The sequence below is a fragment of the Haliaeetus leucocephalus genome, unplaced genomic scaffold (assembly GCF_000737465.1).
Source record: "Haliaeetus leucocephalus isolate CR32 unplaced genomic scaffold, Haliaeetus_leucocephalus-4.0 Scaffold205, whole genome shotgun sequence".
Classification (NCBI taxonomy): Eukaryota; Metazoa; Chordata; class Aves; order Accipitriformes; family Accipitridae; genus Haliaeetus; species Haliaeetus leucocephalus.
The window spans coordinates 908,515-921,504 of NW_010972641.1; the positions used below are offsets into that span (position 1 = coordinate 908,515).

Here is a 12,990-nt window from a genome sequence, read left to right on the forward strand (position 1 = left end):
GATGGCATTAACTTTCTTCGTACCAGCTCTTACAGTGCTGTGTTTTAGATCTGCAACAGCGCTGAGAACACATTGATGTTTCAGCTATTGCTAACAGTGTTGCATAGCATCAAGGCCTTCTCTGTTTCTTACTCTGTGCCATCCTCCCAAGCGAACAGAGGCTGGGAGGGGATACAACCAGGTAGATGACTCAAACTAACCAAAGAGATACTCCATATCATATAATGTCATGCTCAGCAATAAAATGGAGAGGAGGGAGCACTTCCTCTGTTGCCTAAATGGAATAAGCAGTGGTCTCTGAACAGAAGTTGAATTTCAGGTAAAATAGTAATGTAAGGCTCTCAGCATCCCAGTTTGTAGCAAAGAGGTAAGAGTTAATTTACTGTAGTGTCAATACAGTTGGTGAAACTGTATGACAGTGCTAGTGCATAAATTATATCTGCCATTACAGCTCTTTTTCCAAAGTGTTGGCAATATTGATTGTGAAATAGAAACAAACATTTTTTGCACTGAACATCGAAGTCAACAGAACAAAACCTAGGTCTGAGGCGGGGTATTTTGTATAAACAAGCCCCACTTTTTTCTAGACAGCACCCTTCTCTCACCTTTACGAACTGCTAAAACCTTGAGAAACGACCTTTTCTTCTCCTTCATAGAGCACCTAGAGCTTGCCTGTGAGGCAAAAGAAAAAGGTAGCCTGGTTGGCATAATTTTCATTGTTCAAGTTAGATTATTTTTTTTCAAGCTGAGATTTTCAAATAAGCTTCCAAGCCTTGTAACTGAAAAAAATTATTCAGAACACAGTCACAAGTGGTTCTTATGCCCTAATTACAGTGCTTTCTCAATTTCTCACCCATCAGAGGACACACATCTCTTCTCGCATATAAGGGGAAGGAGAACGTCTGTGACTGAGTGTGATATTGTTAACAAGAGAATTTAATTGAGAAACATTTTTGCATCTCGCGTTAGGTGTGACTCTTAGTTATGTGATATGTTCATGGGTGACAGGAAAATTATGCCTTACATCTGTAGAGATGTGTAAATGCCTCATTAAGTTTAATAATTATCTGTTAGAAGGGCAGTTCCACAAGAAAATCTCTGCTACTGAAAAACAGAAGGGACAGAATGAAACAACACTGCAATCACATCATCACTGACCTTCCTGAATTAATTCACCTGTTCAGAAATATTTTTATAAACATATCAATAATGAATGTTATATCGTAAAAAATGCATGAATGGGTTACACCATGAAAATATTATCAAGTAGCCCATGAAATCAGACACAGACTATATTTTCAGATTTGAGCTCAATTCAACTTGAATTTGCATGTTAATTCACACATGACAGAGGGAGAAAGCAGAAGGTGGAAGAGAAAGAACATTGCTATGAAACATGACACATAAAAGAAAACTTTTTAAGAACAACTGCTTTTCAATCAAAAAACTACAAGTATCATCTCTGACAGACAAAAATCAATAGTATATGACTGATTCCACAATATTCTCCATAGCTAAAAAACAAAACAAAAAACCCTACCACCTTCCTGGATGTGGCAGAAGGCAAATTATCCCAGCAACAAAAAGCTCTCAAGGAAAGCTGTACTATCCCATTTACATTGACAGCTCCATTTTACAGCTAAACAAGGATTATACAAATCTGGGAAACCAAAACAGAACATTATCAACTTCTGCTTGCTATGAGAAGGTGGTTAGACAAACAAAGCACAACCTTCATACTAGACAACTACGCATTTTGACGCATACCATTAAACAAAAAATTAACCAGTTTATTATATTTAACATATTTACAAAATAGTACAAATTAAAGTACTGAAACTCCATTATTGCATGACAACAAAACCTCTGTAACAGGCAAAAGCAGCACATGAAAGAGACACTCCAGAATATTTAGGAAGTCTTTGGTACTCAAAATATAGTTTAAGATGCAGCATTAACTCAATCAATACAGGGCATTAAACACAGACAATGATATGTAGATTTATGCCACAAAAGTGAGTTTAGCTATGGCTTTCATTCTTATCAAAGGCCGATTACTGGACTCAGGAATTGCTTAAAAGCTTTACAGCAACTTCAGGATGGAGAGACTACTCAAACTTATTCTAAAACCAAGCTGCTGAAAGTGACTGATGTATTTCTCAACTCATATTGAATTAAATTGCCTCCTCTCAGAACTCTGTGACAGCAAAGCACTAAACATTTCACAGGCCTAGAGCTTACTCCTCTACCCCTTGAGAAGGCAAAACTGTGAAAGAATCAACTTCGTCTACTTAAGGAATATAGGATCAAGCTCACAATAGACAATACAACTGCATGGCAAAAAAAAAGATCAAAACCAGCATACTCTGGTCTACACTGTTGTACACATCATTTACAAAATATGTTTTATGCATAATCTACATTATTTACAAATGGTCTCAATTGCTCCATCAAGTAATGTACTCAACACAATCACAGTTTACATAATTTCGAGGTAAATCCTTGAAAAGCTAGAGCATCAGCAGAGTTTCATCTGCAAGGCTGAATCTCACAAGTGGAGAATTTCTAATTAGAAGATCCTCTGTTTCACCTGGTCACACAGCAGTGTATGCTAGGTGTAGCAGATGGGTAAGATAGTTGCAGAGACAAAGAGGATTATTGTGAATCCTCTGTGCTGTGCTTGGTCCTTCCTGAGGGCCAGAAGGAGGCCAGAAAGAAGCAAAGAACATTGGGGACAGCCAAAGAGTACCTGAAATACGTACTAGCAGATTCTGCTCTGTGGACGAACAGTGGATATTATGTTTCTTGCAGAGTGGGAAAAACTACAGTGTTAAATTGTACTGTATCTATGCATGCTAATTGCAAGACACCTATGTGAAAAGAGGATAGGGAAAAGCAAAAGAGAGGATGTGGGACAGGATGAATTAACTTTCTTGATTGGTCAACATCACCCTAAAAACAAAATGCATTTAAGAGCCTTACTTTCTTAGAAGTTTTCAAGCCAGGTTAGATGTTATCTAAATATTCAAAACTGCACATCTGAAGACACCACCCACATTTATTTTAGCTTATAACTACAGCACTTCTGACCCTCCATAAATATATTAAAACACTGCCTCACCAAAGGGTGGACACCACTTTACAAGGCCTGATGTTTCAGGCTAGCTAACCTAGGCACTTTTTTCCTTGGGATGCTCATAACACTGCAACAAGACCACTCACTCATTGAACTGCCGTTAACATCCCAGGGAACAAGAGAAGAAAGGGCACAAAGTAATCTGCAAGTTCCCTTTGCGTGACTTTGTAAGAGCACAAAAGGTGATAGAAACTCCTGTTTAACTAGGAAAAGACAGTTTAGGGTTGGAAGCATCGAAGTTTATCTGAATCATTCAAGAGGTTAAGATAAACAGTTTTGTTCTTGAGAATTGACATCATCCTCCATTAGTATATTCTCCTACAGAATAGGTCTACAATATTGATTTAATGTTAATGCTGAAAATTTTAAAACTCATCTTGTCATGACTCTCTTCAGTTGCACTTCTATGGTTGGCTGCTTAAATGAAAAAAAACTCACACAAAAAGACTGACAAAGAAAGGATCCCACAATTCCATTTTGTGGATGCTTGTTCAAGCAATACGACGTCACTACACCTTTTTAAAATGTTGTCTTTCAACAAATTGTTAGACAATTTAGGTAGGACCTCAAAGTAGTCAGTTAACTAATTATATATGCATGAATGCTACTCATGTTTACTACATATTTCCTTCAGAATGTTTTTATGAGTGTAAAACTGTTTGTAAGGTGATAAGTAGTTTGATGTTTCAAGACAAGTCTACTGACTGTACTTTATGCCCACTGGAATGACTGAACTCTGTTTTCTGCATGCAGTGATAAGGAATAATAAGCCTTCATCTCCTTGTACCATCACAGATGGTAGCTAGAAGAAAAGAGACTTATTAAATATTCAGCCATAGCTAGTATTCGTGGTGTAGTACAGGGTGAAATGAAAAGGAGCATAAAGAAATTTGTTTTCCGGAGATCTTCTGGGAAGGTGAGGGTTGGTCTTTGTACTGATCCCCAGTGATGGCAAACTGGCAGGTTGTTTCTTGCACAGCTCTGGGCAACGTAATAATCTGTCAGCACAAACTTCTGTATAAATTCCAACATTAAGACTGGAAGGTTCAGACTGACAAAAATGCTGCTGTTTAAATACTTAACAAAACCAGTAACACTTTGAAGATATTAAATTTTTACAATCCCTGAAACTGCTGGTCAGCAGAGGAAAGTTTTTAATTCATTCATCCTCTTCAACATAAGTTGATGGAAACCAGCCCACCTAAAAAGGGGAAAAGCAGAACAAAATAATACATGAGATGCACAGGTTTTTTTAAATGGCTGAAGTAGGCAAAACAAGGATGAGTCTGTTCAGTAAATATAAGAATAAGATTACCAAGATAAACTTGACTGATCTGCCACAGTTAGGGTAAGTACCATAAACAAAAGAATAACTTGCAGATATGACAATTTGGAGAGTAAACCTCTCTTCCCCCTCCCCCCAAAACAAACAGACAAACAAAAAACCCAAAAAACAAAACGGCCCCATCCCACAAAACACACACCGAAACCACTTTTGCCCAAACTGGAAGTCTAAGCATTCAGAAAAAAGTCTAGAAATGCCAAGAGCAGCAGTAGCTTTACTACAGGCAGGATACTGCTATTTTTTGAATGAGCAGTTATATATTTAACATGCTTCAGTCAGGTCCAGGGAATCCTCTTACAAAGGAAATAGCAACTGATTTGATTGCACTACACAGACTTAAAATCCATTGCCATTTAAATAAGACAGAACTGGAAGGCAGAGTCCAGTGTTTTATACTTCATAAGTTATAATGCTATCTCCAGTCTGAAATTAATGATGTGTCAAATAAGGATTATATAAGACATACAGGGAAGCAATATCATATATTCCTTATTGTCTTATCTATCTGATTTAGGTTTTTCACTCAGACTTCTTTATATCTAAGTCAATTTAACGCTTATGAAAGACCTCAAAACCAAACCTAGAGCATGAGTGGAAGGAATAACTGCGTCAATTTTGTTTTAGGCTACCTTGCCAAAATATCTCCAGAGGTGAGCTTATGATCTCAAGTCCAGACTGTGAAAGAATGCTAGCACATAACAGGGCATCCTTTAGGATGTGGGTAGCTGCATTAGAATGAGATGCTCAGTTTTCTTCACATGTAAAATGTATATAGGATGACCACTATTTCTTCTGCTTCCCTATTTCTTCTTGTCTAATTGACCATCTCACTTTAAGTTTGTAACCAGGCTCATGTACATTAAAAATAAAAATAAAAATTCTCCAAATTGCATGAAACAGCAAATCTGGACATCCGCTTCAACCAGGCTTTCAATTTCCATTTCCAGCTTCCAGCCAATCCGCTTTCTTCCGCCTCGCATTCCTTGACCCTGCATCTCAGCCCTTTAGATATGGAAACAGCAGCCTCAAATACTTCTGACTAATCTACATTAAAGAGCAAGCAATATGCTAAGACCGAAGCAATACAGCCTTTATAGGTCAAAACTTAAACTTTACTTCCATGCAAGTCTCAGAGTGCAGTGTAAAGTGACTTTGTAAAGATCCCTGCTAAATACGCCACTTCTTATGAGCCACATTTTTAGAGATCAAAGCAGCAGCCTCCTATAAAAAAGGTGGCTGCTTCCATTGCATTGTAGTCTGGCAGAAAGGTGTGGAACTCATTCTGTGTTAAACTGCTACACAGACTTTCACAGCACCAGGAACCTGAGCTTTTGACCCCAAATACATGTGTGCAACAGTTCAAGAAAGTTTAGTTGTAGCTGTACTATTAATGCTGGTTATTTTCCAACCATATAATCTTGCCCAAATATTCAGCGTAGTAGGTCACATTAAATAACCAATTAATTTACATGCTGAGAACGCTGCCTGGCAAGAGTTCTACCTGGCTCCTATGAAACACAAATGAGAACATGCTGTATCTTGTGAATTTAAATATATAAAGAAGATTTATGATGTAGGAACACACCTTATTTTTTTTACAAAATCACCGTCAGCAAAGGCAGAAATGAGACAAAGGAAAACAAAAAAACCCAACCTTACCCTTCCATTTACTTCACCTCTCCACCAGCCATTGGCACTCATCTTTGTATAAATTTTTACAACATCCCCTTTCAGTAAGGACAGCTCTCTCATGTCTCTTGCACAGAAGTCATACCTGGCTATGGCAATGCCTATCACCTTCGGGCTTAGCACTGAAATGAAAAAGACATTAACATTATTAGGGCTTGTTAACTGAAGACTACTAAAGTCATGTATATAGCAGTACTGTAAAAAAATAAAACAATGATTTCACAACAACATACGCTGCCATTCATCTTAGGCAAATGTGAAAGCATCTGCACTACACAGATCAAGAAGGTTTAGACATAGGTGAATGGTGTAAAAGTTGAAGGGATTTTATGGGATTTTTTAAAAAAAGTTCTTTTTATTTTTAGAAAAAAGTCAAACTAGATGAACCGTAAATAAAACATCCCCCACCCCAAAATTGCTGAATATGTTTGCAATTATTGTATTTTTGTGCTTCATAATAAAACTTGCTGCCAGTTACATGCATCAACATGTTTTACAGGTCACTAGTTTCTTTCCAAAAGAATTATTAGCATTTACAGTGGATTTAACTTTAAACCTCTAATGAAGCAAAACAAATAGAATAAGGTGCTGTTCTTTCAAAAACAACTCCCAAGTTAAATATTAATGCATTTAAAATTGGAAGCTAACATCAGTATGAGCAAAAAAGTAAAGAGTTTCCACAGGAAATTTGTATGGATCATTTGCTACAATCTGCATGAACATTGGCTGATGTAAATTTACTCTTTCCAGGAGCTTATGCTGTAAATCACCAATGAATTTGTTCTACAAAACTTTTCATGAAGAAGAAAATCCTTACAAATTTTTTTCCTAAGTTTCAGTGAAATTAATACTTAAAAATTTTGAGCTACATCAATGTAAGTGTTTTGCCAATGTAAACCCCAGACATTTTAAGCAATAAAAAGTTGTGAAATATTTTAAAAAAGCAAATGTGAAAAAAGCCTAATTTCAAAAACCAACCCTCTTCTCCCAAATAATTTTATAGGAAAGTGTGTTTTCAACCCTGACGTAGAACACCCAAACTTGCAAAAGAAATCCTCGACTCTTCCAATGAGAGGGAAGTGGGCATGGCACCTAAAAGATAAAGGCCTTTGACTTGAGCAGTTTAGGAAAAACATCTACTGTTCTGCTGCATTTTGTAGTTGGATTATTTGTCCAAAGCACTCTTGCTTTATTTTTCCACTAATGCCATTGTTTTCCGATGTAAGTCACTGTAGATAAGAGTTTACAAGCACAAGCAAGCTTCCCACTGAAAAGATTTCAGAAGAATTCATCATACCATCATGATGGATGACTTGATATAATGTACATATAATCATCTTTTTTTCTCAGAACCCTTTCCAATTTCTTAGAAATTCCCAATCATCTTTAGGAAATACCATTAAGAGTCTAGTTTTCGCAATGCCTTCAACAATGTAATACTAAAAGTTCATAGCTAGTTGCCTTTAATTTAAATCAGGAACACAAAACATGGCAAACAAGCTAGAAAATCTTGACAGTTTCAGCTCTGCTTGCATTTAAGATTTCTTCTGACCCCACTAGGGACATTTTATTGGAACAGAGGCTTTTGCATAATAGTATTAAATATATGAAAATCATTATATATTCAAATATTTTTAGCTTACAGAGACAATATAAACAGTTTATTTTAAAATAACATAAAATAAAATATTTAAAATATTATTAGATATATCACAAAAACAGAATGCCTAAAAACTGTTTTGGCAACAGATCATGCCCTTTTTTATATCATGCCATTAAAGTTTAGTCCAACGTTTCAGACTACTTATGTAGAGTATGCTTGCTCATCAGATACTTGATACAGGATGCCATATAAAAGAGAATCAGGATCTCAATTTATTGCTTATATTTACAACATAAAGAAGTTGTAAAAATCTAAGTGATACATTAAGTATATTAAGGTTCAAACATACTTTTTCCCCCTCTAAGCAAGTCAGATGTAGATGGTACTTGTTTAGATCCTGACATGAATGTTATGTCCTATACCTTATCAGTATTGCAGTAATCAATTTTACAGGTAAAGAGCACATGATGGGCAGCCATTATTTTGGAGAAAGAAAAAAAAAAACCAAAAAGAGCAGTTATTGATTGTTGTAAGGTCAGTAAGCATTTATAGGTGTGCAGCAATATCACTGGCAGATTTGGGGAAGCATTGCAGGATGCAAGGAGTGATTCTGGGGAACAGGGTATCATTTCAGATTCTATAAAGGAGATAAAGGGGCAAGGAAGAAGATTACATGAGGCAAAGATGAACAAATTTGGGAAAACATGGAAGAAAAGAAGTAAGGAGGGAAGAAATGCATGGAAGAATAATAAAAAGGAAAAATGCTGAGGAAAATTAGGATAGAAAAAGAAAGAGGGGCAGATCTGGGGGAAAGGAGGACTTCTATCTCTTTTTCAGGTTGTGAAGCCAGAGAGGAAAAGGAAAAAGAAACAAGAGAAATCAAAGCCATATATCTCCAAAAGTCTTGAGGCAGCAAGTAGCAGAATTTAGATTAATTTAGAATCCAACATCCATATTTTCAAATAAAAGTAATGCTCATGATAGGAAATATATAAAAGGAAGCCAGAAGACTGATGCAATACAGGAAAATGACAGTGCTAATTTTGGAAAAAATATTAACCATATCTCTCTGGTGCCATAGTCACAAAAACAACTTGAGTAGAGTCTATCAGCCCTGAATTCCCAATCAAAGCTGTCCCAGGATAAATGAAACTTGAGGGAAGACAGTCAGCATGTGGAAAGGACATCTGTACAGGTGGGAGAGAGAATAAACACTGAGTGAAGAAAAGAAAGAGGATAGCTACAGGGAGAATGAGGAAGGAGAGAGAAAATGGGGTTAACAGCAGAGATTGATGGAAAGGAAGTGCCCAACAGAACGTGAATGAGAAATTAAAGAGGGGGAAAAAGAAAAAGCAAGAAAAAAAAGAAAAGAAGCTATTGAGAAAGCAGTAATAAATAAACCTTGTGTATTAAGAGGGAGATACTCAGAGGATTAACAGGAAACAGAGTGAGAAATCTGAGGGAGATGGATAAAAGATACATGTGTGAATGAGAAAAATATACTTTTGCTTAACCTAGCCCTTCCTTCTGCAAACAGGAGGAGAAGAAAAGACAGAGAACTATAATCAGCTTTGATTCACACTAGAGTATGTTGGAAAAGTTTCTCATTGACAGTGAGATACATGTGCTGCAAATTAATTTTAATACTAGTTTGGGCTACTGATGAAGGAACTGGGGTGCAAACAAGACGTTCCATGTGATCACAGCAGGCTGGTCTAGCTCACGTTTATGCCTGTGCTTAAATTTCACAAGGGTCAATGTATCATTATAAAAGCTGTGAGTGGGTTTTTCTCTCTCCTGGTGGTATGGCCTCCTAGTAATTCTGCAGCCATATCCCCTAAAGATTGCTCTTGTGTATTCGTTTCCATGCTTCTTGAAGCAACGTACATTTACTTGCACTGTTTAACCAAACCTCAGTTCTATTATACAAGCATGGGCAGCACCTCCAGTAGTGCTCAGTAGTCGGCTTAACCCTTTTCCTGTGTTACCAGTTTCCATATCAGCAGAACTAAACCAGCTCTGAAGACCCTTTTAAAAAAAAAAAATACTTGTAATATCATGAAGTAAGTATTTGTTCATTTAATGTAAGAAAATTCTTTGGCTATTTTGAAAAGCTTAAATTAAGAATTACTAATCAATATTTTCCTTTAGTATTTTGTACTTGTATAAAGAAATACTTTACACAGCATATTGTGATATGCAAGGCATTGAATCCTTACTTATTGTTACAGTTACTTAAGAATTTTCTGATAGAGCAGGTTTTCATAGGAAAAAAAGAAATACAATTATAATTTCTTGAAACTATTGCATGGGAATATATGGGAACGTATGATAGGCTTAAAGTAACCCTGAGTCTTGATTACTGTTCTATCACTGTAGGCCACTTCACAATTTTGTTTTCATGGAACAGATACCAGTTTCAGTAAGAATCGACTTTATGATCAAGTACTGTGCAGTTGAAGGAAAGAGGTCATCTTCTATCTCGCCCAAAAGGATAGAAACTCGCAGTATTTACCTACAATAAAGGGCCAAAACTTAACTGCTTTGTGTTCTCCAATTCAAATGAGGTGAGCGCTTCAGACGTTCCAGATGAATGTCATGACCACAGGGTAAATGGCTATACCAGAATGGCTTTCTAGTCATCTTTTCTACAGACGTGTCCCTTTATGTAAGTATATGTCAAATGGAAGAGTGCCTTAAAGCCTGAATTTTCAGTCAGTGTTGTGACTACTGAAAGGAAGTAAAAATATCTGCCCCCCCCCAACCCCCCCTACAAAAAAAAAAAAAATCTATGTAAGGAGATAGAAATGGAAGAAACAGACTCCAAAACATTGAACAACTGAGGGGCAAAATATTCAAAAGCAGTATAGGACACTGAGATTGAAATCCCTAGCATGAATTGAGGGAGGGCTCATCAAAGACATTCTCAGCACAAGTAAGCACGCTAGCTGTTCTAATATGGAGCTGCCAACTACGTCCTTTTCCCCTCTAGAAACTATGGAAAGCCTTAAGACTCCATCTTGGAGCACTAAGCAATTTGGATGACCTCTGTGGGGTAGGTGTAAAACATACTGCCTACTCAGATCTCCTAGTCAGATCTTGATTACGACTACATCCATGCTTGCATGTGCTAGACACCTTCCTTTCCCTAGTGCAAAAGCCAGCCTCAATCCTGATTTGCACAACTTAGGCCAAGTCCTCCGTCCCCTGTACACAGGGGTATGTCAGTGTAACATGAGTGAATGCTGCGTTCTTAACAGTAGTAGCTCCTTCCGTATGCTCCTTGAAGGCATTTACCTTCCTACTAGCAAAAATTCTTGAATTGTCCAGCGGTACAGTTCACTTCTTTGACGACTAGGTCTTAGAGACCAGAGCAAGTCATAGCCATACTGATGCACTAATTGAGACCCCCCCACTGCTGCTACTTTACGCATTTTTATGCGGTCTTAGTTTAAAATATTTCCATCTATTAAAGCCAGAGATGGCTAAATGAGAATAAAGAAAACAATATTTAGAAAACAGATGGGTAAAATTAATTAAACAATGTTAATGCAGAATATAAAAGAAAGCATTTTCTACAAAAAAACCTACTGTATTCTAAGATGCTGCTGCAGTATGTTTGCTGCAGGGATGGGACGAATATATTATTTATCTACAAGCAGTGAAATTTTCAGGTTTGTGCATTTGAAAAAATACATTAAAATACATATAGCTCATATATGTCAACTACGTAACAAATTAACTGTCAAGTGATCATTGACTGAATCTGGTGCAACTATTGAGCTTTGCAACACCTATTCAAACTTCTTATTGTAATTAACACTTTTTCAAAGGTTTAAGAGTTTAATTTTTGTTACGCTCCAAGAATAACATGTAAATAACTCAGGTTTTGGAATCAGAGAATAACTGAAGTATTAGATTCGTCCCTTCCCTCACTTGCTGAACACAGAAACAACAGAAGAAAATTTAGAAGAAATATAAAAGCAGTAAAGCAGTACCTGACCAGAAAGGAGTGGAGGAAGGGGGAACAAAGCTGTAGTCTGGAAGAGTTACAAAAGAAAACCCACAGAACAAAGAAGGGGCTTAGAGAAAGAAAGAGAAAAAGAGAAAAGCAAAAGAACATTGAAATATTGGCACAAGATTTAAATATAGTTTTTAAACTATATAATTCATTGATAATAAGGAAACTAAGGTTCCCTACTAAGGATGTCTGGAAGGAAATTGACTATAATAACTAGAAAATTTGGATCTATGATTTAATTTTTAACAATTGCATTTTTCAAAGAGTAACATAGAAAGAAGGCACCCATTCAGGGCTTCAGAGAAGCAAATTAAAACTGCAGACTCTTGCAAATTTTTTCAGATTTAACAGTTGTTTGTTTTTTTTTTTTTCTTCTTCTTCTTTGTGTGCCCCACTTCTTAACAGTCCAAAAGCAGGAACTCATGCATACCTAAGAATTCCTCTTGAGTCCAGGAAGACTAGTCACACACCCTTAATTAGGAATATAGTCTAAGTACCAGTTGAACCGGGGTCTCATAACATGCATGGGAAAAATCATGCATTTTGCCCTGATAATCATTAACATCAATAGGAATTGCACAGCTAAACTACATCCTCTAAGGCCCAACAGTATTGCTCATCTTTGCAGTTTTCCCTGACTTGAGAGAAAACCCTTGAGCAAGCAAAAACAACCACGTAAGTTTGGCATAGGCAGAATCAACACATCACCCTACTCCCTCCAACAGCTTCCTCGGGTGAAAGGTTAGAGGTGTACTTGCTCTATTGCCAACAAACCTAGGGTCAACATATTTTTAAATACAAAATTAGATGAAACGAACTAAAAATCTCTTTGAATGGAACTACAGTTTGTTGACATGTTCTCAAATTTTGTCCCTCTTTTGAAGAAGTAATGAAGATACATAGTGTACAAAGTCTAATAAATTTGGGATCTTTGCTCCCAGCTGTGATTTGGAAACGAAGTCCATCTTCAACTGGATAAATGATAATGTAGCCTCTAAATTATGCCTACTAATATCTATAAATATTGAACAAGGGTGTTCCTTAAAAATGTAGCAGGGTTATAGTCATCACATACAGCTGCTTCCCTGAATTTATTCTTGTGACTACACATGAAACAAAATCATTTCGCTTCAACATGGCTATTTGCAGGAATGATGACTAGAACTATTTTATGCAAGGAATTAACAAAGAATCCA

The 12,990-nt window shown here is 36.6% G+C and overlaps 1 protein-coding gene across 1 annotated transcript in view; it reads right to left on the bottom strand.

The window, feature by feature from the left end:
- Positions 1-636: 636 nt before the first annotated feature.
- LOC104830890 (guanine nucleotide exchange factor VAV3-like) overlaps positions 637-12,990 on the bottom strand; it is a gene marked incomplete at its 5' end in the record, with an annotated part of 30,906 nt that continues 18,552 nt past the window's right edge. The window contains 2 exon segments of the mRNA XM_010566090.1: positions 637-4,337; positions 6,141-6,292. Coding sequence (XP_010564392.1) covers positions 4,296-4,337; positions 6,141-6,292 — 194 coding nt within the window.